This window comes from Ambystoma mexicanum, chromosome 9 (genome assembly GCF_040938575.1).
Source record: "Ambystoma mexicanum isolate Mex_15411 chromosome 9, UKY_AmexF1_1, whole genome shotgun sequence".
NCBI classification, from domain to species: Eukaryota; Metazoa; Chordata; class Amphibia; order Caudata; family Ambystomatidae; genus Ambystoma; species Ambystoma mexicanum.
Genome location: NC_090931.1, coordinates 818,663,516 through 818,689,705, shown reverse-complemented (window position 1 = coordinate 818,689,705; position 26,190 = coordinate 818,663,516). Strand labels below are relative to the sequence as shown.

The 26,190-nt window shown below is 41.2% G+C and overlaps 1 protein-coding gene across 7 annotated transcripts in view; it reads right to left on the bottom strand.

Moving 5' to 3' along the window:
- Window positions 1–26,190, bottom strand: part of ARMC8 (armadillo repeat containing 8) — a 1,620,024-nt gene that overhangs the window by 1,521,123 nt on the left and 72,711 nt on the right. For 5 of the 7 annotated variants that reach the window (XM_069615821.1, XM_069615824.1, XM_069615822.1 and 2 more), the window contains exon 2: window positions 1,698–1,727. The exons of the other annotated variants lie outside the window; for them this stretch is intronic. In XM_069615821.1, coding sequence (XP_069471922.1) covers window positions 1,698–1,727 — 30 coding nt within the window. The remainder of the gene's footprint in view (window positions 1–1,697; window positions 1,728–26,190) is intronic. 7 annotated transcript variants of the gene reach the window in all.

Below are 26,190 nucleotides of genomic sequence, written 5' to 3'. Positions count from 1 at the left end.
ACGGCTTGCCAAGCTTCAAAATAACCGATTACGCCTTCTTTTTATAAGAGCGGATGCACAGATACTGCTTCCGATATGAAACACTGCACTTATATTTTGTGCTAGATGGTAAGCGTGCGATGAGGTGGTTCCCTCTTCGATCCCGTTAACCGCTTACCCGGCCTCCTGTTTATGTATTTAATAGTTTTTTATAACACGCCTAATACTGTACCTGAGTTCGGTTTTTAAGTGCGGAGCTGGGATTCGAACCTCTGTTGCTTCCAAGACCAGCACATTGCCCATGTGCTATCCTCTGTTGTGCTCCCCTGTGATATCCTTCCTTTCTCGCACCGTCTCTACTTTCGCCAGGCCAGAATATCGAGTGCATTATTACGGCAGTGAAGCACGGTGCGGGGTCTACGGCCACTGCAATGCGCCGGCTTCCAGCGTTACTCACGTCAGCTGGGCCGCTAACCGTTCGGGATGTGTTTGGTTCCTTTCGGCTTGTGTCTGGTCAAAATTTGTGGTACCAACGTGCTAGGCGACTTCTGCTTCACATCGGTGCTTTCTGAATTAGCTGAGAAGGATAAACTCTCTACTGCGCCGCCATTCTCATGTCCGGCGAGGGAGACCAAGGCCTAAGCTACCATTTCGTCTGCGCCCCATGTTGGGCTCCACAAAATCTATTCTTGATTCTGTCCCCAGACTTCAAGGAGTTCACTGACTACCTTAAAGTAAGCACTACCTGCTCCTAAAAAAAGACACCTTGCAATGTTCACTCTAAATTCTTCTGCACACTAAAATCCACAATCCATTTTAGTTGGATCAACATGCACCGAAATAAACAAACATCACCCCTCTCCATTTAAACTACCTTCTCTTGGATTGCTATATGTATTATCCTTTCTGTCCCTCCCCTACTCACATGGTTACCAGGGATTGAAGGGGGCTATAAATACCAATTTGCAGATAAGTCTCGATGCTCCGACACCACTGTGATGGTGATTTGGCACAGTATAAAAGGTGTTCAACATAACAAAATGGCTAACGTGTCACAGAATCTGAAAAAGGCAAAAGTAACCCCAAACTAGGCACTAAAGAGTACAAGAAATACATATCCAAAATCGGCCAACATGCATTTGAGAGCGAAGCAATAAGATTCAAATAGCGATATAATAATGAAATATCAAGACTATCCATGTAACAAAAATGTCAATATGAAAACAATGCATGGAAGCTGTCCTCTGACAAGCTTCATTAGGAGAACTCTTGGAGTGCATGGGTGCAAGCAGTATAAGTAAGAAAAACAAAGCATTTCCATAAGGTACACTATCTATTTTCAACACACACAAGTATTCAAAACGTTAACAACAATGTATTCAGTGGCTAGACACACTTTTTATTAATTAAAACACATTAAACCTTTATGTAAATAGAACCAAGCAGTGGTTAAAATGTTTTACACAATGAGGTACAGCAAATACCAAAGTGCTACAAATCCATCAAAGGAAACAGAAGTCTGAGCCCATATCCAAAATTGAGTCTTTCTGGCGCAATTGCGACAATGTTACTTTCAGCCGCATGCATGCAGCAAAAGAAAGATGCCAAAGAATGCACACTGAGATATATGGCGTAGATGGTCATTAACACTGTGAATGACGTTAAAAGTGATAACTACTTGGACACTTGAACAGAGTGATACAATGCAGTATCCTTACCATTGCAGACTCTTGAGTACGGGCCGAGCTCTAAGAATTAAAGAAAATGAGATCAGTGTGACGGATCATCTGTACTTGCAAGCACCTAGTATTCAAAGCACAGAATGCAGCAGATCAGATGTAGCATGCTGTGCTCTCTGCTTCACAATATATTGATAACAATGATAAATCACTATTGGGCACAAATGTTGACCGGCAAGACAAGACATTAGATTCACAGCCCAAAGCAGGGATCTGTGTATGTCCAGTAGTGTCACAAGTTAAGCTACCAACACAGCTGACACACCCTTTCAATGTTTCTTAAATGAGTACAATTACATTTGGCAAAAACAATAAAAACAATTTCATTTCCAAGCACCACAAGAGACCATTCAGTTTGTGGTGTACATTATATAAATGGTCATGTCGAATCAAACTATTGCTTTCAGGTCAATTTTCGTAATGCAGTGCATGACATTCACAATAGTTTAGAAGGGAGGAATGAATACAAATGATAAGATATTTTCCAGTGTGAGGGGAGAAAGTGTTGAGAACCCCACATTACACTTCTCTCAAAGTCTTATTCACCAGTATTGAACAAATGAATAATCTGTACAGGGAAAGACAGCAATGTATGCAACAATAACAACAACAAATTCCAACATCAAAAGCCTTTTTAAGCACATAAACAGAGGTCATTTAACATCGGTGCCCGTTCCCCATGTGTGCTAATCAGACTCAAAAGGAGGGCTATCTTTCCATAGCATTACATGTGTCAGAAAGAATTCCTTGTGTTGCTTTTTCAGCCTCATTCTGTGAGACCCCCAAGCATACCTGCTGTTAACATAGGTTATTTCTCATCATATTTTGGCAAGCGGTCCTTTTTTACCCACTTGCCCCTTTCATGACTCAAATGTTTGGGGCAGTACTGGAGAGTCCGTAAGGCGGGACCCTGCCCTTCATTTCTCCCTTATAAGCCTAACACTAATACCTTCCTTAAAAGCAGTAGAGCAGAGGGAACCACTTACCCATTTTCTAATAAAAGTGGATTTTCCACTTACAGTTTGCCAGAAGGCAGTCTAATGGCAGTGTCCCGATTTTAGTATTTGTGTACCATTATTTTAACTGTAGGATTACCAGTTGGCCATTTTGCACGGCTAAAACGACTCCCTCTTTTCATAAACCCTATCCTTGTGAGCCACAGGCTGCGTTGACAGTCTTTCACCCATCCAGGGTAGGAAATGGCCATAAAGGTATGTATGGGATTTATAAAGCATAAACCTAGCTGGCAAGCAAAGGAGTTCTGTATTAAGGGAACACACTGAGGGATTACAAGTAAGGTGCAGATGTACCACAGGAGCTGGAATGCGAAGGGGGAGCAATGGAGGGATGAGAATGCCAGAAGGTGAGAAAGGGTTGAGTGGAGCGATGTTCTTTGAAACAAGTTAACAATACTGATGAAACTTGCCCCGCTACACTTCAAAGACATGGTGTAAAGCAATTTTGTGGCTTCTGGTGGTGTGCTGGCCTCCAGAAATGGTGAGTTTCTTGGAAAAATAGAGTAGTGTCTTCGTTGTGACTGCTTAAATATGATGCATGCTTGCAGTGGTAGCCAGTGCAGGTTTTTGAGGATGGGGGTGATGTGGTTGAATTTTCTTAGTCCTGTTATGAGGATTCCTGGACAGCTTTCAGATGAGCAAAGGTGGCATCTGGGACTCTTGCAAGTATGGTGCTGCCATCTTCCAGTGGGATATGATCAGCGCAACTGTTGCGAAATTTGGGGCAGGGATGAAAGATTTGACTTTGCGGATGAGTTTGAGCTGGTAGGCAGGCTGCTTGGGTCTTCTTGGTGATCTGTGTTTTGAATGAAATGTTACAGTCGATAGTAAAACCGAGAGGTGTGAATCCATTGAGCTTCAGCCTGCCAGTTCTGGACTTGGGCATCCATAGTAGGGTCTCCTAGGAGAATTACTTTGGTCTTTGAAGAGTTGAGCATCAGGTAGGTCCTTGATGTCAAGGCTTGGATAAGGGACAGACCGTGTTTGAGTCAATGGATGCTGTCTAAACAATTAATCTTTAGGTAAAGTTGTGCAACATCTGCCTATTGGTGTATCTTGATGTTGGTGTTGAGAAGTTCCCTTAGGGGTTTCAAATAGGAAACTGACTATGACAGGCAACAGGATGGAGTCCTGTAGAATTCCACCATTTACTGAGCGGTGCTGGGATCGGTTTGTGCCAAGATGGATTGACTGGTCTCTGTTGGGAGAAATACGAGGCAAATGACTGCAAGACTGTTCCATCGAAAAGTTCATGAACATGGCGACAATGTTGAGGATGGTTCATGGTCAACATTGTCAAAGGCAGCAGAATAGTCACGGCAGATGAGTAAGCAGGAATCATCTTTATCTGTGATGTGTAAAGCATTATCCATAACTTGGATGGTCACTGTGCTGCATCCTGGTCGGAAATAGGTTTGGTAGTGCTCTAGGAGATTGTGACGAGTGATCTTTTCCTGCAACTGGATGACAGCGGTCTTCTGCATTACTATGCCAAGGAATGGTATTTACATGATGGGGCAACCGAAAAAAGAAGTTGGCCAGGTCATCTGGGTCAAGTGGATTCTTTCAGCAGTGGGAATATATATCCCATCTTCAATCCATCTGGGAATGTGCCTTTTATGAGGTATGCATAGAGAGAGTCATCTTCGTTGTTTTGTTGACAGTAGATGAGGGCTGAAAAAGTGTTGATCTCCTGTAGTAACTGTCCTCAGTCTGGTTCATTTTAATATGTTGCAGACTGGTATGGGAGGGATGTCTGCAGTGAGTTTGGAGCGCTGAATGTGTTGCCTTATCGATCTTGTCTGTGAAGAAGCTATTGATGGTGCTACATTTGCCAGTGGATTGTGGCAGTTGGCAGGATAGTAAAAAAGCTACCATGGACAAGAAAACAATAAGAGGAGGAAGAAAACAGCACTTCTGGATAATAAGAATTGTTTCTGGCTTATGAAAGGGAAAGAAGAAACACTACCAAGAAAAGTGGATTGCTTTCTTGATGTGACTTGCTAAATAGGAAACTGGGGTTTTGGAGAACTATCATTTTGAACATTCATTATCAAGGCATCGGAAGATTATTTTGCATCACTTTTTGGGCACCAGAAGTGCTGGGAACTTTTATGTTGAGTGAAACCACCACGAAGGACACTTGCTACTCTGGAGAAGAGACTATATCCTTATGCAGTTAGTGTGGGTCATTCGTGTCAGGGACAGTAGTAGGTTTTCTTGGACATGACTCACAGACGTTTACTTTGGACATTCTGACACAGACATTAGTTAGTTTCGTTGAGACAGGGCAATCCCTCATAACATTAGAGACAGAGAGGCCTTTTTCCACCTCCTTTGGGTATGACCAGTGAACCAAAGAAACATGGTGGTGGCAGCTTTCCAGAAATTGAGTAGGGGCACGGGGCGGGGCTCTGGGCACGATTGAGTGTGTAGTTGAGTGGAGCGTATGCAGGGTTCCATGTCTGGGTTTAAACATGTGTGCGCGATTTTTAGTAAAAACGAGCACAGGCGCGCAAACAGGTCTGTGAAGCTCTATGACCATTCAAAAAAGGCATTGTAGTCAAACTAGACATTAGCCCCAACTTTGATTCTTTGCGATATTGGTGGAATTTTCCCAACTGATCAGTTGAAAAGATAAATGGTTTGCCATCAGCTCTCAATCAATAGGATCTATACATTTTAAGTAAGTATCGTTATCAGGCACGCCATAAATCCAACACCTATAAGTAATTGTACTTGACTTAATTGCCGTCATTTTAAAAAAGTTCTCTCTCCTCCAGAAATGTCTTCCTTACAGCTGTTAACAATCAGATACTTGCAATGTAATCAGTAAGCTTAATATTATGACATGCAATGGGGATCTTTGTGCTCCATCATTGATTAAATAATGTGTGGCAGGGATGGTTTTCTCGATGACTGAAATTACAAACTGCTCATTTGGCTTCATTTGTGCCCCACTCTCTCTCACCTCTGTCTAAAGTAGCCCAGAGATAGAAAAACATTAAGTGGACCCCTGAAATTGTGCCAATTACAGGTTCATATACTCCTTTTTTTAAAGCATGGGAAGTCATCCAACCAGACCCAGAAGATTAAATAAAGCTGTTGAACACTGCTTAAGTCTGGGGAGTGTGCAATCCCTGGCCCATTGTGGCAAGGGAGTCAGTGATACCTAAACTGGGGTTACCTTGTAGAATGCCAGACTGCAGCCTAACATAACAAACATTTGTATTACCCAGTGTGCTAGGAGGATCCAGAAAAGTGATAAAACTGTCCTTGTTCACGTAAACGAAAGGACAAGATTTAGATACTGCTGCAACTATAAAGCTGCAAAACTATCAAGATTTGTCCCATACATTGTTGCATAAAATAATATTATTGTAACCAGTAACCTATGAGTTAATTATAAAAAAAACCATCAGATGAAGATAGCAGCACTGCTGTATACTTGCAATTTCTACTCCTGGACACAACCCATAGTGCCCTCTTGTGACGCAGGGGAAAATATTTGCACTTTCAGCCACCTGATCAACACTTGATAAAACTAAAAAGAAGACATTTTTCTTTATAATAGGTGTGGAAGAAAAGGTGCAACCTGATGGTGAGACAGAGACTATCAAGAGGCAAGCCATCCAAACAATTTTGTTCCCATGTAATGCAGACATTCACGTAGAACCATGCCTAGTCTCTTCATAGCATTGATGCTGATCAACACTTACATTTTATGATGCACTTACAATTGCTTCCAGGCCTTGGGTACAACAGGCATCTCCTTAATGTGGGGACCCACTAACAGAGCTACTAACATGTTCAAATGCACTAGGTTATCCCTAGGGCTCTATGGTGAGGAAAGCAGGATAGAATGTTGATGAAGTTGTCTTTTACTCCTGAAAAGCGTGGGCATTTTTGGCAGTTATGCAATGTCTTAACTTGCATTAAAGAAGGGAAAGACTTTAATTTCAAACAGTGTGCTCAACTTGGCTAGACCTATAAATAACTTCACATTTCTTGTACAACTGTTACCAACTAATTTATTGTTGGTTTTGATGTTTTCATAATTTCATCTAATTTGTAGCTGTATGTTTACAAAATCTTTTCAGGAGTTTTAATTGTCAAGTATGGTAGTAGAGAATCAATAGATGTACTAGCAGGCATGATTTTCGAAAGGTTTATTTTCTCTTCGATTAAACCCTACTCCCCCCACCCACAATTCTGTGATACTTAGTCATACTCTATACAAGTGAATGTAAACAGGGGCTAGCAGCAAGGCTGGAAAAGTTAGGGATAAACCACTGATAACAGCCGGCTAGCCCTAGGAAGCCAAAAAGCTCTTGCCTAGTTTTCGGGGCTGGCGTTTGGGCCACTGCGTTTACCTTTTCACTTTGAGGCTGTATTAACCCATTGCCAAATAAGTGACCTAGGTATTTTACGGCACTTTGGTATTTTGGGCACTTTGGACAGGATGACACTTTTTTGGGTTGGCCGTGAGCCTGGCCCTCCCTTCTCAAGGCCCTGGTGACTTCATAGGAGGTGGCATAGATGTTCCTCCTAACTTGCGCTATGGATCACTATATCCTCTAAATAGGCTCCCCCAGAGGACAAGCAGGGACGTAAGACTCAGTACACGAGCCTCTGGAAGGTGGTAGGGGCTCCACGTAGTTTGAGCAGGAGTACAGTAAACTGGTTAGTGGGTTTGGCTACATATAGATTCCAAACAGTTAAACGTTTTATTGGGTTACAAGTATCAGCCGACTCCACCTGGAACCACCGGTATAGTGATAAAAGTAAAAATATACCCTCTCTTCCCAACAAGTGGTTGGTTGGCATATTAATACATGGGTGTTGTGACACAAGGATTATAATATTTGTTTGTTTACACTTCTCTTTATTGGTTTACATCATATTAAAACATCCCCCCTCGTCCCCCAATAGGTTGGTGCATTGCTAACCAATCTTGAACACTTGACAGGTAGTCAAGATATGAGCCAGACTTGAGTACGGGGAAGAGAGGCCCATGGAACATTTTTCCTTCAATTAAAAGTTACTATACCTAATTCTCAGGCCATGAGAATCTCGTTGCACTTGACTTTGTGTGGCAGCTCGTGTGTATGTGTTCACGAGTATTGCAGGTGTCCTATCTATGTTTGTTTCTAATGAATGGCCAGTGTTCTCCAATTATCGGTCACATCCGATGGAACCGTGTTTGGAAAAGATTTGAGGTTTTAGCTACTATTAATGTGTGTGTCCTGTTTTCTGTTGCCACCAGGGACACTGGAGTTATTCTTCATGGAGTCTTTTGGCTTACTGTTGTACTGCATCTGGCTAACAAAGGATAGTTGTGCTCTTATAAAACCTTAATTAATCTGGGAGTATACTGCTTGCACCTTGGCAATTGCTATCTCGCTCCTTTGTTCCCTCGTGCCGATCCTCACTTATTTCACTCTAACCTTGGCACTTGTTGCCAGTCACCGACTGTGCTCTGCACGGATATGTATTTCAGTGGATTCAGCCGTTTGAGTTTTCTCGAGGTCTTGAGGCCTGTACTTACTCAAAGACATGCTGTGGCTTCGATTTTTAAGATGGCTGCCCAATTACACTCTTTCGCGAGCTATACTCGCGTACAATTCACGTTACATTAACCTTATCAATTGGTCCTGTTAGTGTTCTTCATGTCTATGGATGCTATGTTAGTGTTCTTCTTGTCTAAAAGCATATGTACGTGTTCTTCATGTGGAGAGCATGTTTGCTTTGTTGTCTAATGCATGCACTTTTACTGTTACGTTAGTTTGAATACTTTTACCATCTTCAGCTTACATTGTCTCAAAATGCCTGCTGCACCAGTGGTGGATAAAGTTGGAACGGCTGTCGCAGTGAGTAACGTCTCTCACCTTTACGGTATTGGTGTGGGGCAGAAGCTATGGATGAAGCATTCATCTGCCTCCCAACAGAAGCAATGTTTTTACTTTCCCTGGTACATCCGAAAAAACCTCAGGAAACTGCACCAAGTAGTCCTGGAGGGCCACATGTTGCTTCCTTCTAAGACTGTCCCAGATTAGGTTAGGTTTTTCCCCCATTCTAAAGAGCACAGCCATAGTTACTGTGCTTTCCTTTACTGTGTCGGTTCTCCAGGGTTTTATTTATTTAATTTGTTGACAGCGCCCAAACCAGAGGTATGACAGGGCTGGTAAATCTTAAAAGATAGCAAAGAAAAAACAATAAAATGGACACGGTGTACAGAAAATGAGAGTCTGGGAACAAGGAAAGGAGGAGCCTAACAGGGTTATATAATAAATCTTGGTTTTTACTCTTCAGTCAGGCTGGGAGACAGGGTAGTTAAGGGGACCTTTGCACTCTAGGATTTATAGAGTCCATACCATCTTGTAATCATCTTATTCTCAGAAGTGGGCAGGAAGACTAACATCTGGTCGCCAACAGAAAAGAATAGCCAAGGACCTAAGTTTAGCAAAATATAGTCGCCCAGGCCATATCAGGACATTGCTAAAATAATACAATAGCTTAGGGACCGCCACCATTTTCAGTAAAGACAGCCTCCCATATAAAGATACAGTTAATCTGGCCCACAATTGCAATTTAACTGCAAGGGAATTTAGATATGCCTCAAGATTCTCAGCATACGGCAAGCGATGCAATCTAGACACCAGCACACCAAAGTATTTAAACGCAGTTGGGACCCACCTGAACCATAATAAATCGTCCAGCTGTGACATAGTCCGTAAGTGGAAATAACTCAGACTTTACTGCATTGGTTTTGTAAACGTAGTAATGTGCGAGTTTATGGACCTCTTCCATAATCGGTCACATATTCCGCTCCGGGTCCCGAATATACAGCAGGGTGTCGTCTGCGTACAGCAAAATAACCTGTGGTGGGCCGCTATCTGGATCCCTCTGTGCCCATGCCAATATCGGGGAGCAGGGGTGGCCCGAATGAGTTGGGAAGGTTTCGCAGAACCCTACGTTCAAGAGGGTCTCAATTGTATTATATCATTGCAAAAGCACAGTATGCTGCCCACTGGTATTCTTTGGATTTGGTACACCGAGCATTGGAGTGCTACAGTGCGGCACCAATGGACTTTATGTCGATCATGTTCAGTTACTGGCATACAGACTACTGCACTTTTGACCCAGTCCGCACAACTGTGAATGTGTGGTCTCAACTGTTTAAGAGACTGGGCATAGGTGCTCCGTACAGTGAGGCAGTGCCCCTGTGGAACTGCCCAGGGCTCCCCACCAGGTATGACTCAGATGTTCAGAAGTCCTGGGACGTTGGACAGATGGATTTACGGGATTTGTTCCCAAAAGGGAGGTTTGTGACATTGGAGGACTTTGTGGCGAAGTTGAGTAACATCCCCATTAAGACATTACAGTACTTTAGGGTTAGGGCTGCCGCTCTTTGTAGGGGGCCATCGTTACCGCAAGAGCCGGACACTCATGAGTGCGTTGCGGCGGTCATGTCAAGTGGTAATGCCAGGAGCTGGTTTCTAGGTAATATAGACTGTCAGGCTATTCAGCATTCAGTAAATAAGGCACAGCAGAAATGGGAGAAGGATTTGACTAATGAGATACGGGATGATCAATTGCATAGATGGTGTCAGTTGACGAGGGACATTTCGCTCAATGTGAGGTTTAGATTAATACAATTTAAGATATTGAATCAGTTATATTACACACTGGTGCGCATTTCCAGATTTACAACGAATGTCAGTGATGCATGTATGAAATGCGGGAGGCTGAGGCGGACTCCTTTCACATGTTTTGGGGCTGCCCACTGATTGCACGTTTTTGGCAGGATATGGCAAATGCTTTGTAAGATATGATGCAAAATAACCATGTGCTCTCTCCTCCTAAGTACCACCTGGGTGTCATCAGAGATTCTTCAATGTGAGCAGTATCATCGCTCAAAAATCTGTATTGAAATATTGGAAATACAAAGTAGCTCCTGCATGTACAGAATGGCTTAAGGAGTTGACACATGCTAATGAGGGAGGAGGGATATCTTGCAACAGTGGTACAAACGTGTAGGCCACAAGACATTTGAGGAACATTCCAGGACTCCCTTTTACGTACAACAGAAGGGTGAGGGATAAGACGGTGTGGGTCTCGAGCGGGCCGGTACATTTTGTTTGTGTTTAATGTGAATGGACCCAGGTTATTAGGGATGGACAATACTGATTACTGTTTTTAATGGGGATTGTAATAGTGCTCGTTTACTACAAAACGTAACATGGCTGCAATCTTCTTAAATAACATTTTTTAAAAATGTTTCACTAGGCCGTCTGTTTGAGGAGGATAGTGTGAGGGGTCAGCAATGTGAGGCAGACAACTGCTTGTAGATTTCTCAAAAATGTGTCATTTTATTAAAGAAAATATAATGAGAAAATACATTGCTGGCCCTACTCTAGAGAGGAATTCCCTACCTAGTCTAAAGGCCAAGGGAACATTCTCTAGCATGGGTAAACTGGCCCTCACACTAAACAACACATACAAAAGAAATTCTATAACCACAAAATATAAACACAATATCTAAATGGCATTCTCACGTCTGGGTAAGGTCCCTTTCGCAGGCTTTAAAGTCAATTTCAAAATATTCAGCAAAAGAAAAGAAAGGTTTGGAACCAGCTCTTGAAAGTTCAAAGTCAAAACAAAAGTTCACCAAACAAAAATCCACTGGTAACAGTTCTATATTCCCGGATGAAACGATCCCCTTCCAACTTCCAGAAAAGAAATAGCACCAATGGTAATCCCGGTTATAGTGATAAATTGTCTCTTCTTCAAGATAATTTACCACAGTTCAAAAGAAGGTGTAATATTCCCCCAATGTCAATAATACACACTTCTTTAGGACTTCTCCAGTTACAACTTTACGTTTGGTATACTTGTCAGGATGCTTTCTCTTTGCTGCTCCTTCTGTTTTCAACAACCACACTTCTACTGTTGCCACTATGAGAACAGCACGTTACTGCTTCCAACCACTTAAATAGTTGTTTGAAGTGAAACACTTGTGTATATGCACGTTATAAATGCCATATCATATCAATGTGACATCTGCTGACAACTGAAATACCACCACAGTTCAAGTAATACTACTACTGCTTCAGTACTTTTGAATTATTAGGTAGATTTTGACCAGACACTTCAACCTCTTCAGGTAGGCAAGGCACATTTCCTTTTAATGGCTTCTTAAAAGGGGCAGACTCTCTGCCTCTTCAGTCTGTCTAACTACCATAAGAACAACCTACTTTGGCACACAAGACTGTCTCCCTTCTAGCTTCAGCAGTCTTTCGTACCACGGGTTGTATTTTCCTTCAAAGTATTTTCATAAGCATTTGGGTTCCCCTTCCCCAGCTTTGTTCCCACCTTTCTGCCAGTTTTCAGCCAAAGGTATTACCCAGAAGCTTATGCACCACTCTCTCAGCTTCAGGTAACAATGGTGTACTTGTCTCATACTACTTGACTGTTAACTTCACAAGATAGTTAGATGGCTCTTTAACTCTTAGTAAGATAGGTTTCACTATAAAAAGGCGAGGCTTATTGGCTTGGGTAGTGCGTGTATTTCTCTTCAAGGCTTTAGACTCTTTACATCTTGGAAGTACAATAAATGTGACTTGTGGATGCAGTATAGTGTTCAATCTTCCAAGTGAAAACACAATAGGGCACAAGAGACCCATCAAGCAGATTTTAAGTTTTAAAGTAAATAAAACCTTCTATTCCCTTGTAATGGCAACGAATGAAGTTCAGACTTCTTTTGGGAATTATAATTAGGCACACGCAATCTCCTTTTGATGTAGGTTTCACTCTGTTACTTGTAAATTGCATATCGACAAACTTTGGAATTCGGTAATGTTTTAGGAAGCATTCTCGTATTTTAATTAGGGACACACGACTACTCAGTTATACAGCAAAGAATCTTTAAATACATCACATCACATCTTTTTAGCACTACTGAAAGACTGCATGTAACCATGCCATGTAATAAGTAAAACTAAAAGAGATCATTAATAAGAAATCACAAGGAGCAATAAGCCAATGATCTGTTGACAAGTTTCTTCTATGCATTTTCTCATATACCCTGCTCAATGGACTGATTTTGGTATGTGATAAACTTATTATCATTTTTTTTATTTTTTGTTTTTTCTGATTATTTCCTTTGATGGTGACACGCAACTGTATTTTTGTAAATTGTGATCATGAATTGGATATGTTGGAAATTTCTTTGACAAATTATTTGGGATTTGTATTCAGCCTTGAGAAAGACCAGAGGGTTGAAACACGTGTTGGCTGATCATCAAAATAAACCAGCATGCAACCTTATTGATCCTCATGATTGTGTTAATTAATACTGGGCGTTGCACAGCTTTGTAGTACTAACTCAACGTTTTAAACAGTTCCATTACGACCTTTCTGTGTTCGAGGCTTGACCAGTTGGCTCTTACGGGTACCTCCCCCTCTAGATACCTTCGATATAATAGGCCTTTTTTTAAAATAAATTAGGTGTCTTTTTGTTCAGCCCATTGTTCTTCAGATATAGCCCATTCAAAGTCTTCTGCCAGATTTTGGTAGTTCATCTGGGCACAGGCCAGATTCGGTAGGCTGACAGTATTTACCCAGTCTGCCTGGGGTAGAGGGTTTAAGTTTTTAGCAGCCTGCCCAAATTCTAGGTTACCCCTTCTCAGTGTTGGAGAAATGTTCAATGTGTTGTAAATGAGAGGTCTGGTCTAGGATCCCCTGGGTTATGGGATCCCCGAGTTTTACTGTGGAACTCTGAGCCCCTGCATCGTGTCGCCCTATTTTGACTTCTTCCCTATAGCCTGGGTCGATGACCATGGCAGCTACATCCAAGGAGTGTTTCCAAGCCAATCCAGAGAGAGTTTCCTTTAGGCTGAGAGATGGCTGGGAGAAGGCCCTACAAGCAATGTAAATAGCCGTTGCATGCTAGGAATTGAACCTCATATTTCTAGTAGCTCTTAAAGAGAAGTTGTGTGGTAATGTTGGAATGGGGCTGTTGGATGGGTAGGGGGAGTGTCGTAATCCATGTACCCAGAACCTGCAACCAAAACGCTGCAAATTGCCAAAGCAAATAAAAACACTCTTGCACTGGGGGGGGGGGACTGAATTCCATGTTGCCAATATCTCGGAAGTAGCAGTTGTGAAAAGACTGTTGTATGGCAGAAATGGAAGAGTACTTTCAAATACCTCTGAATGAGAGGTTGTGAATTCTGAAATGAGTAAAGTGAAAGACTACCCCATTGGAGCAAATGAAGTCCAGGTTGCCAATACGCCTGAGGGATAGGTTATGTAAATCAAATCAAGGAAAGTGAACACCAGTTATATTATGGGAACTGAAGATCCAATTCTCAACAACTCTGGGGGAGAGGTGAGCTATCTCAAATGCATACAAAATCAAACTATTGCCATCTGTGAACATCTGAAGAAACAAACAGTAAAATTAAGCTACTGTCCATGGGAACTGAACCTACTTCTAAAAATGAGATGTTATTAGATAACAGGCCCCAAAATATGCTGTCCACCCTAGCCAATGGCGAGTAGGAAATGGAGTGCTGGGTATATGTGGAGAAGAGGCAATCAGGCCGGAGTGTGGGTGACTATCTGCCACGGCTGGTGAATTTTTTTAATTGCAGGGACATGAATATTTCCTACAAATATGCCAGAATGACAGCTTAGCGAGTAAGCAAGTGGTGTTTGAGTGGGTTCTCCCCAAGGAATATTATTAAATAATGGGTTAAAACGGTGCATTTTACAGCACACCAAATGAAAGATTGTGTAAAAAGCCGGACTATTTGCAATTGGTTTTGTAAGGTAACTTAATGAATAAATCCAATAGATACAAGTCACCTACTGTCTGATGGAGAAAAAGGGAGGAACGGGAAGTTCTCAGTTGTGTCACTTCTCTTTGCCCACACACTATTAAGTTAAAGAAAGTGATCAAAAAGTTTGGCATTTGGTGAAATTAAACTTACCGGAAAGACAGGCACTGAGGTTCACACTCAAAAGAGCCAAACAACTCAAGGACCATCTAGAGCATTCTAGATATGTCAGAAGACAGCAACAGACTGTGGAGTTTGGGGCCTTTGGTGCACCATTTTCGCTGTGGCTCATGCGCTGCATGCAAGTTTACAGGCAATAAAATGGCCTTCAGAGTTGGCAACAAAGATTGGTGTCTACGAACTATGACCAACTGTACAACAACAAATTTGGGTATTGTATGAAGGTGCCTTGTGACATATTTTATGTGGGCCCGACTAGCAGAAAAGTACAGATCAGAGTAGCAGAACATAGATCAACATAATGTAGAAAAACATACATATGACCAAATATTTTGGTGGGTAATCAATACCATTAGGAGCTACAATAACACCGAAAGGGGCACTATAACAAAGAATCAGAATGTATCTACAGGCACCAGGAACATATATGGGGTGTGAATGAATCTTTTGAACCTGTGTAATTCCATCATATAGCTTTACTAGTGACAGTTAAACCATACTATTATAAGTGATTTATGCAAGTACCCTCTTCTCTACAGATACTTCTGAGGCCACAATCAAGGCTGACATTTCAAATCAATATGATCTTTTAATGCATCTTTATGCATAATGGCGAAACGATATAAGTACCTTATGAATAGACTTTCTTCTGGCTTAATTAACTATGTTATTGTCATAGCACAGCGTTGTAAACTCACTCCAGGTGAACCTATAATACAGTTATAGATGCAACGTGAAACCATATGACCTCAAGTGATTATACATTTTTATCATTATTGTATACATCACTGTTCTTAGAACTCTTGAATTTGAGCATTGCATTTCAATTGCATATGTTTGTCTCAAAGCAAGATTTGTGAAACTTCAAGAAGTGCTTTTTTGTATCCCACTCTAGACCCCGCCCTGCCAAATAACTACCGCCCCATAACCACTGTCCCATTCCTCCTAAATATTTTGGATAAAGCGGCTCACAGCCAGATTCAACATTTTCTCGAAGCTACTCTATCCTTGGGAAAAGACAATCAGGCTTCCGCAAAGGTCATGGCAAAGAAAATGCCTTGGTAGACCTAAAAAAACCAAATCACACAAATCATGGACAAAGGCAAGCCAGCACCCCTCCTGCTCTTAGACCTCTTGGCTGCCTTCAACCTTGTTGGTCACAAGACACTCACTTCACATCTCACCCATTCAGCTTAATTTATCCAAAGCAGCAGCTTCCTAGGTTACATCTTTCCTTGAAGGCAGAGCTATGAAGGTTTTCTCTAATCAAGCCACCACAGCCCTTACCACCATCCACTGTGGAGTCCCATAGGACTCTTGCACAGCGCCCACTCTATACAATTGTTCACAAAGCCCCTTTTCAGCAAGCTTGTTGCACTTGGTATAGCATACACTAATTATGCTGATGATACACAAGTTCTCTTGCCACTCACCGGCTCCTATGACCAAGACGTCTCGGCCCTACACCTAATCTACGTCACTATCCAAGCCTGGATGGCAGCGAACGGCCTCTGTCTTAATGGAGACAAGACTGAGATCATTATTCTCGGTCAAAAAGCTACGCTTGCCAGACTTGACAACCAAAACTTGACTTTCGGTATTGACAACTCCATCATTCCTGTATCCTCCTCAATAAAGACATTAGGGGTATATGTAGACTCTACACTATCCATGACAAAGCGGGTTAGCGCATCGATTCGGCCTCTGCTCATACCACTAAGCACATTAACGCGGTCAAACCCTACCTTTCTAAACCTAACTGTCAATAGCCAGAGCCACTATTGGGGCCAAACTCTACTATTGGAATGCCCTTCTAACCGGAACATCCCAAAAAAACTTAAATAGACTCTGCATCACTCAAAATAATGCTCTAGGAGCAGCTTCGACTATTCCCAAAAGGGACCACATCACACGAGCCAGGCAGGCAGCACATTAGCTCCCCATAAGGGATCGCATTACCTTCACAATTCTCATCCTCACGCACAAATGCTTAAATCTCAAAGCTCCCTAATACCTATCTGAAACCATTGCAAGAACCACCTCAACTTGCCCCACAATAACCTGCTACTCCAACCAACTGTACATTCCCCACATCAACAGGGCCAAAGCAGGCGGGATTGGATTACCATACATAGCTGCTACACTATGGAACACACTACCTACAGCTCTCAGATCTGAGAGCTCCCTCCCTGCATTCCGCCAAATGCTAAATACTTCTCTCTTTAACTAACAGCCCACTAACTTCCTACACTGCACCTCTTTCTTGTTTTCCTGTATTGTAAAAAACGGTATCATACTCTGTAACTAAGCATTATGTCTGTAACAAGCACCACAATGCCTTTGGGCTGCTGCGCGTCCTACAAATGTGAATAAATAAATAAATCAATAATTCTGAACGTTGTGTTTACAAATGTTATTTAAACCCTTTACATACTGCGCACAGCTTTTTGTGTTTTCACAAACGGAATTGAGGGCTCTGAAGCAATCAGTAGTGACGCTACATGCGGTAAATCAGCACGTTGAAGTATAGGCACACCGAGCGGGGAAAGCTACCTGCGCCGGGTGATGCGCGAACATGGTTCCTGTCTTATGCGACTCCCGTTTTAAACTATAAACTAATGTAAGTAAGAGATATACAGACACTTACATTTGTATGCCCCGAGTTACATAGGTATAGATACATAAAAAACTACTTTACTTGCATTCTCATCCCTCTCTGCAGTTTGGAGAGCCAAAATCAGGATTTATAGATTGCTGTTGTACTCTACTACTCGTTTTCAGGATTCTGAGTCAATCTAATTCTCACAGCTGAGCAATCTAGAGATTGTATTCTATCCTTATGATATACAATGTTTAAAAATGAATAACTAACAATATAAGACTCCCATAGAGAGAGTATCCCGTAATGAGTAGTACCAATTCACTTTTATCTATAAATGCCATATGATTAATTTACACATGGGATAAAATATATATTCTCTTGGAAACACTCTAGACAATGCCTGTTCTCGGTTTTTTTTTATACAAAGACGTGCATGTATGGAGCTCAGCTAGGATGGACATATGCATATGATGCACGTTTATTACCTCTCCAGCTTTGGCGAGTTCAATATGGTGACATGACCTGTCTGTCTCCAAAATTAAGTTCTGATGTGGCAGCCAGAGTCATAGATAAAAAGGATATAAATGAATGTACTAATGATATGTCTCTTCTGACTTAGGTATCCTATGTATGAGTAAACAGCAATAGTAGAAGCTGTCCAGATGTATTTGTGGATGAAAGTTATACGTGAAAAAAATGATTGAAAGGTCCTGAAAAATATGTATCAAAAAGAATAAATGCAGAAACTTCGTTGTGACGTAGACCAACTATGCCCCACATGTATTAGTGGACTTGTAACCTAAACGGGGCTATGGATGATTAACTCTTATAGAATTGTGAACAATGAAGTTGTTTTTAACTAAATGTCTTTATGCCTATACATTTCTTTATCTGTATTTGTTCTGAATAGAAGCACAGGCACTTTAGAGGTTTTCTCTTTTGGGATCACATTTGCACATTCGTCTAGGTTTACTCAGCGTATATGTATTGTATAGAATTGGTAGATACTGTTTTTTTAATGGTGTTTGTTTTTGTTGTGCCATGAATAAAAAGTATTGCTGATATGTATGAATCACCCTGAATTATTGTATTGTGAGGAATAGGAACATTTGTTAGAGTAGAGACCAACTGTACACAGCAGCATTTTCCAACACATTTTCCTGATGCCTTTGCACAGGGTTTAAATTCTGCCCTCACCACTAGCCATTGGCTAGTGAGATTTGAATTTTGGAAAGTAGGAAATGGTGTGCTGTGTGTATGTATATAATTGTGGTGGTGAGTGACTTTATTGCTGGTTAGTAGCTTGCAACTTTAATTTTAGCCCCCAGCCTTTGCACACAATATATGCCAGTATAGAATAATTAATCACGCTAGGTGTGCCCATAAATTTCCATAATGCCCCTAATGATACTATAAGAAAACATGTCCACGCTGGTTCTGCCAATATATGCCAGTGTTACCATGCAAAAACATATTCCTGTTTGCTTTGCCATTAAAAATACCATGGAACATTCTGAAAACATGCACAAACTGGCTGCACCAAAATGCAAGCCTAGCCACATAAATTATTACTTTATAATAGATGCCCAGTAAAAAAATGGCATGTCAAAGTAAGAAATAGTTACACAAGCTGCACCAAAATGCCAGTCTAAAATGCCAGTCTAGTCACGTAGTAGTGCATTACGCTTGGGTTATTATAGAGTAAAAAATGCCATGCCAAATAAATAACTAGAAGGGCAGCACCAAAATGCCAATCTAGCTGCATTATGTAATAACGCCCATCATGCTTGCTTGATCATGTATGCCCAGCATATTTGCAAATGTACACATACATAAACGTTAAAGTAATCATTACCTTCTGCCCCCGTCCCGATGCTCCAACCGGTGGCCCCTCCCTGAAAGTGCTCCGGCTCCCATAGCACAAGCAAGAACCAGGAAGTAAAGAGTGTGTGTCCTGGTTCCTGCACTTGTTTGCAGGAGCTGATTTGCTTCTGATTCACCAACCCAATCTGTTTGACACAGGAGCACCCCTTTGCACATTCAAACATGCAGTTCCCTAGCCTGCATCCACAATGGGTCATGCAAGTTTGTCAAAGGGAAGCCTTGTTTCCCTTTAACAGTTAAAGAGCAGTTCCTCCATAATAGGCTGGGGGGTCTTCAGTACCCACTTATCCAGTATTGACGTGCCGCACCTACATTTTATGACTAACTAGTAACTTAGAATTTAATCTCTGCAGTGGCTAGGGCTACTGTGGCCAAAATCCAGCAAAAAATAAAATAAAATCCCCCAGTCAAATGTAAGGTAGCATTGTTCTGCTCAGGCCCGAGACACAAGCCCCTTCACAAAAAAACAAGACAAATATTCCAACAAATTTAAAGAACAATGTGTTGATAATTAATATTATATTCAATGCAGTAACACATAGTAATATTTGTGTATAGTCATTTTTTGTGTATAAAAAGAATTCACAAAACAGATTAAATGGTCAATGTTCAAAGTACAGTCAATATTAAATCAGCAACTTGAAACAAAAACATTAATACAAGTTAATTCAAGAAAATCTGTGCCAATGCCAGCTAAGGTTTTCCAACACTGTGTTCATGATTTTTACAAAACGTAAATAACAAAATTCAACTTTGTCTAGAGATCTGCAATATCCTTACAACACGATAACTTCAGCGCATTTCAAGGTAATCTTTCCGTCAGGAAGACAGACTTTCTAACTTCAAGAGTTCTCTTAATAATTAGAACGTAAGGAGATTATCAACAAATATAAGTAAATTCGTCATGTATAAGATGTCAATATATACTAAATATTCAAGACAAACCAGTTAAACTGAGAAATCCTCTTCCTATTAATGATACAAAGGGTAATCACGCTCCAGGCCCAATTAAGGCATCAAACTCTAAAAGGAGGTCTATACTTCTAAAATCAGGATCTGAATCGCCAGCTGTGTAAACAAAAGGGAGCCTCCATTTGTCGGGCTACTCAGTAAAACTCCTCAGCTATTCAACTAAACACTGTATACCAAGGTAGAAAAGTACAGATGAGTTCTCAGGCACTATGTCAAAATAACCACTTGCTTCAGAATAGTGCTGTAGAGTCATCTAGAAGTGTCATTGGTTCATAGTATGCAAACAATCTGCTATTTAAACAGAAAGAAAGTCTCCATTTAGCAGTCTAATTAAGAATACTCATCACTTAAAAAAGCCACCATGTAAGAGGGTACCTCTAGGCTCTTAAACGCTGAATCCAAAACAGCCATTCCCTTCATAGGGATTCTATGTCTTCATCCACAAACACCATCGGGTTTGTGAAACAAAGCATCAGTCACAACCTTAAATAAACTTAGACGCTGCAAACTATTTCTGAACTAAATCACTCCTCTCTTACCTGTCCGACAGCATACAGTTGTCCTCTGGTGGGGGCGTCTAAACAGTTTTACCAAACACCTCCTACTTCTACAGCAGGAGCCGTGTCACATGGTGTGTGAATTGGCAAACTCTACCATGTCAATTCCAGAAATCTAAAAGGACCAAATTGGCCACCATATTGAAAGTAGCCTATTGTAATTCAACTATAAACGATATGGCTGGTTGTAGTCTAGTTAAATTAAACTAATCACTCTCCAAGCATCAAGTAATAAGTAATGTCCAGAAGATCATATTATATCTATTCCAGTTTCTTATGAATATTGAAAATAAGTAACATCTCCACAAAGGTCTAAATTCTTTGTCCTAAATTAAATGACAGTACAGGGGTATATATGTGTTGGTCTGTCATGTCAAATAGTATCTATATTAAAATGGATCATCCTGACATAAGGTGGTGGTCAAATCTTCAGAGTCGAGTTCATTCCTGGTCCCTAATAAATATTCTTCAAACTACAGCTGAAAAGCTAATATGTCAAGCGCAATGAAATAACTAACAAGTGGCAATACATGTCCAAGAAATGCAGATATTGCAAACTTCTCAATGATAACATTATCAGACTGTCATCAGAATCATATGCGTTTTTAGATAAAGCACCCAAAATCACATTCTCAATATTCATACCCTTCTGAGGCAGGGAAGACATCTCAATAATCCAAAAAGTTTCTTTTTGGGACAATCACCTATTAAAGTCACTGCCACAGGGTGGCAAGTTAACCTAAGAAATAACAGGCCCCTCGGACACTATGACCACTTGCCATTCAAGATTCAATTGAGAACTATTTAAATTATATACCTGATCTGTCATCATAATTTATTAAAACTATCACATATTAGTATGTTTGTATTAAATAACTCCACAAAAGGGTAAGAATATGTTGGAGTTTAGAGAACACCATTAGGAAAAAAGCACTTTTAGGAAACTTACCTCTGGAGAAAGGCCAAATGTAATTAAGAAACAAACGTTATCCAAGCAGTACCACAAGTCACTGTGGGACTTAGCTAGGGGAGTCAGGGCTGCCTCCTCTGTATACGCTTTGAGTTCCTAGGCTTCAAGAAATGCAGGTTTGCAATAACTAAGGGGACAAATAAAGTCAACAAACTAAGAATAACCACAATCTACGTAAAGTCCAAACAGATAATATTCCTGAAGGATTTCCTGGAGGTCCTTTGAGCCTTTATCAAAGGAGAAATGGGGACTATTATCATACTCAAAGAAAAAGACAGGATTCAAATGAGGGACGTTTACACCAGAGTATTCACTAAACATTTCAAAGAAAACATATTTCTAGGTCTGAAGAATACAAGGAGCAATTTCTAAAGTCTTTATGTTCTTCACCCATGTACACTATTCGTACACAAGAAGAGACATTGCAATAATAATGGAATTCACGACAGGCTAAGGTTTGAGGGCAATAGTAGGGAGCATTATCTTCATGACCCAATCATAGCTATGTTGAACACAGGGAGTCCAGGTCAATCAGATGGCCGTTTAATGACAACCATTTTCCTTTTCATATAAAACAAATAATAGGAATGAATTAAGGCAGGTGTCTGGAACGTGTGGCTCTCAAGATGTTTTAGATTATGACCTCTTACCCAGGGCACTAAATTGACACTCACAACTGGCTAGTGATAATGGACCTTTGGCGAGTAAGAAATGATGGGCGTGGGGGTGGGCATGTTGTTCGGCCTGTGGGGGGGTAGGAGGGTGGACGGGCGGCCTGCGTGCGTGCGTGGAGTGACTTTATGGCTTGCTAGTTAGTAGCTTAGAAATTGAAATGTGCAGTCCTGCCTTACCATTCAATATGCTGGCTTGTACTGAAGGGAGTTGTAGTCCAACCCATCTGGAGAGACAAAGGGTGCAGACCCCTGAATTAGGGGAGCACATTACTGAGCAGCATAGTGTGCAATGCATTTAAAGCTGTCCTGAAGATCGCCTTGACTGCGGATTTCTCACCCCCTGCATTTGCACGATCCAAATACTCACAAGGCCTAGTAGGACCGCGTATGTCTTTGTTCATCAGTGTTATTTGCCTTTTTCGCCTGTTCCCGTCCCTTTGCCATGTGGACACTTTGAAACACAACGTACACGCGCCGTACACAGGTACAATAAATATATAAATAAAAACAGAACTCCCCACTGGGATGGCACGAAAAGCAGAATACCTCAAAAGTGCACAACTCCCCAAGTTCACTGAGACACAAAAAGAGCAATTAAATGGTACTGTTAACACAGATGAGGCAGTTGAAGCCACTGAGATGTTTAGCATGTTTTGTGACAATGGAAGGGTGATCTACTCATCCACAGAAGCCAGCATATAGTTTATAGCAAGCCTGTGAAAAGACTCCGAACAGGGAAGGATGACATCGACCCAATGCAATCACATATTCCGGCCAATCATTTTACAAACATGTTGGTAAACTGAATAGAAAATGTGGCCCAAAGTCTGTTCTGTCCCAACCAATCAGACTTTATGAGCTGACAAACCTTTGAAGAAAAATCTCCAAAATGTCCCAATCGGACTGCTTGGGTTGTCCACAAGGAAGACTTTAGAATTGGACCACTACAATGCTGGCTCCAAACCCCAGCGGGGCAATACTATAGACCCGTTAGTGTCAAGTTTCTTTGATATCCCATAAAAGATATTAAGAAAGAATGAGTTACACACAGTGTGGACAATTAGGGTTGGAGTAAGCCAAGGAACTTGTGGACCAAATGAGTTTAAGGAAGCCAAGGAGAAGGGCTAGTTTACTATATGATCAGCACTAAAGTTAGTTATTTAGGGCATTACTCATGCCTTCTCCGACTGCGAAAAAGCTCTCCAGTAGCTAAACTCTTTGTAAACACAGCTTGATTGATGTTTCCTGGTAACTTTGATAATGTATTATTGTGCCAGGTACTAGTTTATTCATTGTCCCTCTGAGGCTCTTGAATAGACTAGGTGTGATGCTGGTGAGTGAGGTTTGGTGTCCTCCTCCAATGATATACTTGTTGTGAGGGAAGTAAAAAAGCAAGGATTTTCATTACACTTTGCCCAATTTACCCAACTGCCAGAAGATAATATGGAGCTCAAAATGGCAGCACCTAAAAGCTCAGCGGCTTGGCATTCTAGAGAAGATTCAGACATTGCACCACTACTTAGCGTATGGTCCTCCTGAAAGACTGAAAAAAGCATAGTGCTGTCCGAAGCAGCCTATTGAGTAGGCAACCTAGGGTGGACTGGGAGGAGAGCTCAGGGGTAACATGTTTGTCTTGGAAGCAAGGCAAAACAGAGCAACACAGGTTTGAATCCTGGTCCCGCGCTTAGAGACTGGTCTCCTGTATTAAGCACATTAAGAAAAATGAATTAGGCAGAGGGGGGCTTCCAGCTTGTGCTCTGCCCACATGGATGCCCTGGATAAGCGAGTGCTGTTATGTGGGAAAAGATCTGGACTCTTCCCCCACACCACAGGAATGGTAGGTGTGGTGGGTGTAGAGGTACAGGGTAGGGAGGGGGGACCTTTGATTCGGACTCTGCCAGCGGCATGGATAAAGGGAGCCGAGACCACCGACCAGTGCCTGCCATCAGAAGTGATTAATGACTGGCGACCTATTCATATAGATGCAGGGTGCAAGGAATGATTACCATTGTGAGATCTATGCACTCTGCTTTTATCAATTTGTATACGATATTCACCACAAACCATATAAAATCAGTTTTCTAAGCCAATATGTACATGGCATTAAGTGGTAATTAACCAGCTATGACCGAGCACCACATTACTGATTATGTACAGGCCAACTTCCTGAGAATTCTACGTAACGGTTGCTTATTCTTTCTGGCTTTGATTCCCACATAGGTAGAAAATTGAAAATCACAGTGAAATGCTAGGGTTGGAGGAAGGAGGGGTGCAAGTCTTCTCCCTTGGGTTTCACAGACCAGTTAAAGTCTAATGGACCCAATGCTAAAGGGGAAAGTGGGGTTATTGAAGGTGATCTGTGCTGCAGTTTCCTTGCAGAAAAAAAACACAAAGAAAAAACATAAAAAGTCCCATGCATGCAATCTAATGATCAAAAGGCAATATGCATTATCAAAAATTATATGCAATAAATAATAATCATAAGAAACCAAATATACATGTACAACAAAACACAAAATGAAAAACGGAGGATTCAAATATCACACAAATCCCTATTCAAACATATCCAACATATCAGTCGTGCCTACCCACAACCAATCATGTAATACACAATCACATAAAAATCATATTAAAAAACACAATGCAATGAACAAAAAATTACAGTGTCTATTCCTGTCAGGTATACGCTTGAAAACCTATTGAAAACCTATATTAATACAGGACTGAGGTGGAAAAAACTCTAAACCCATCGGGAAAGACTAATCCCAAAAACGTAGAATACATTGAACAGCACAATTAATGTATCACTGGCCAACTCGTGTTTCGGCTTTAGGTGTAGTCCTTTTCATGAACACCGCCTTCATCAGGGCCACAAAAGACATTTATCAGGTACAGACAAAATCAACTGAAGTAGTTTATGAAATCCCCAAACTGGATAACAAATAGCTTGTGAGGAACTTGATTAAGGTATAGAAATGATTCTATACAGGATATCCACCAGCTGTATTACTGATTTTCTTATAAAATAGGTTACATTAAAACCCATCTCCCTTTCTATGTGTCCTTGCAGGGCCAATGGCAGGGGATCCGAAGTCGGTCTGTCACTGGCGGGATTTTTTTTAGTCCTTTCAACCATTTGTTTACACTGAAGCTAAATACAGCCTGAAAAATGGTTTTTAGTTTATGTGGGTTCGTTTTGGTTCTTACCAGATATCAGTTCTATGTGTGGTATGTGCAACCTTGGATTAGAGCATAACTATTGCTTTCCCGTGTAGCCGTGCCCCTTATTGTCTGCCTAGAATACCCTTGTCCATCCACACAATGTTTCTAGTGCTGATGGCTAAGTGATTATATGAATAGTTTTTAACTGTAGCATGCATGAATTTAGGTTGTGTGTGAAAAAAAATGTACAAGGACCTGAAAATAATTTCATTGAATGTGACGAAGATGAATACCATGGTTGTAAGAACCAAACATCCATTCAAAAGCAGACAGAGCTCGGATTCCTAACATAGGCCCTGCAAAAAGAAATCCCCTTACGATACACAAAGGTACGTGAATTCCAGGAAACGTGTGAGGCTATCAATATGTTCTTTATCAACAGGATCACCATCCCCATCAGGATCCACATAGAGGGCTTCAAATCCTCTGACTCCTCTTCTTGTTACCCCCCCAAGGGCCATTCAACCCTGAACTAACTTCTGTCCCCTTTTGCCCAAGGACCGATTGTACACAGGTGCATCCATATGAACAACCTCTTACACCAACGACATC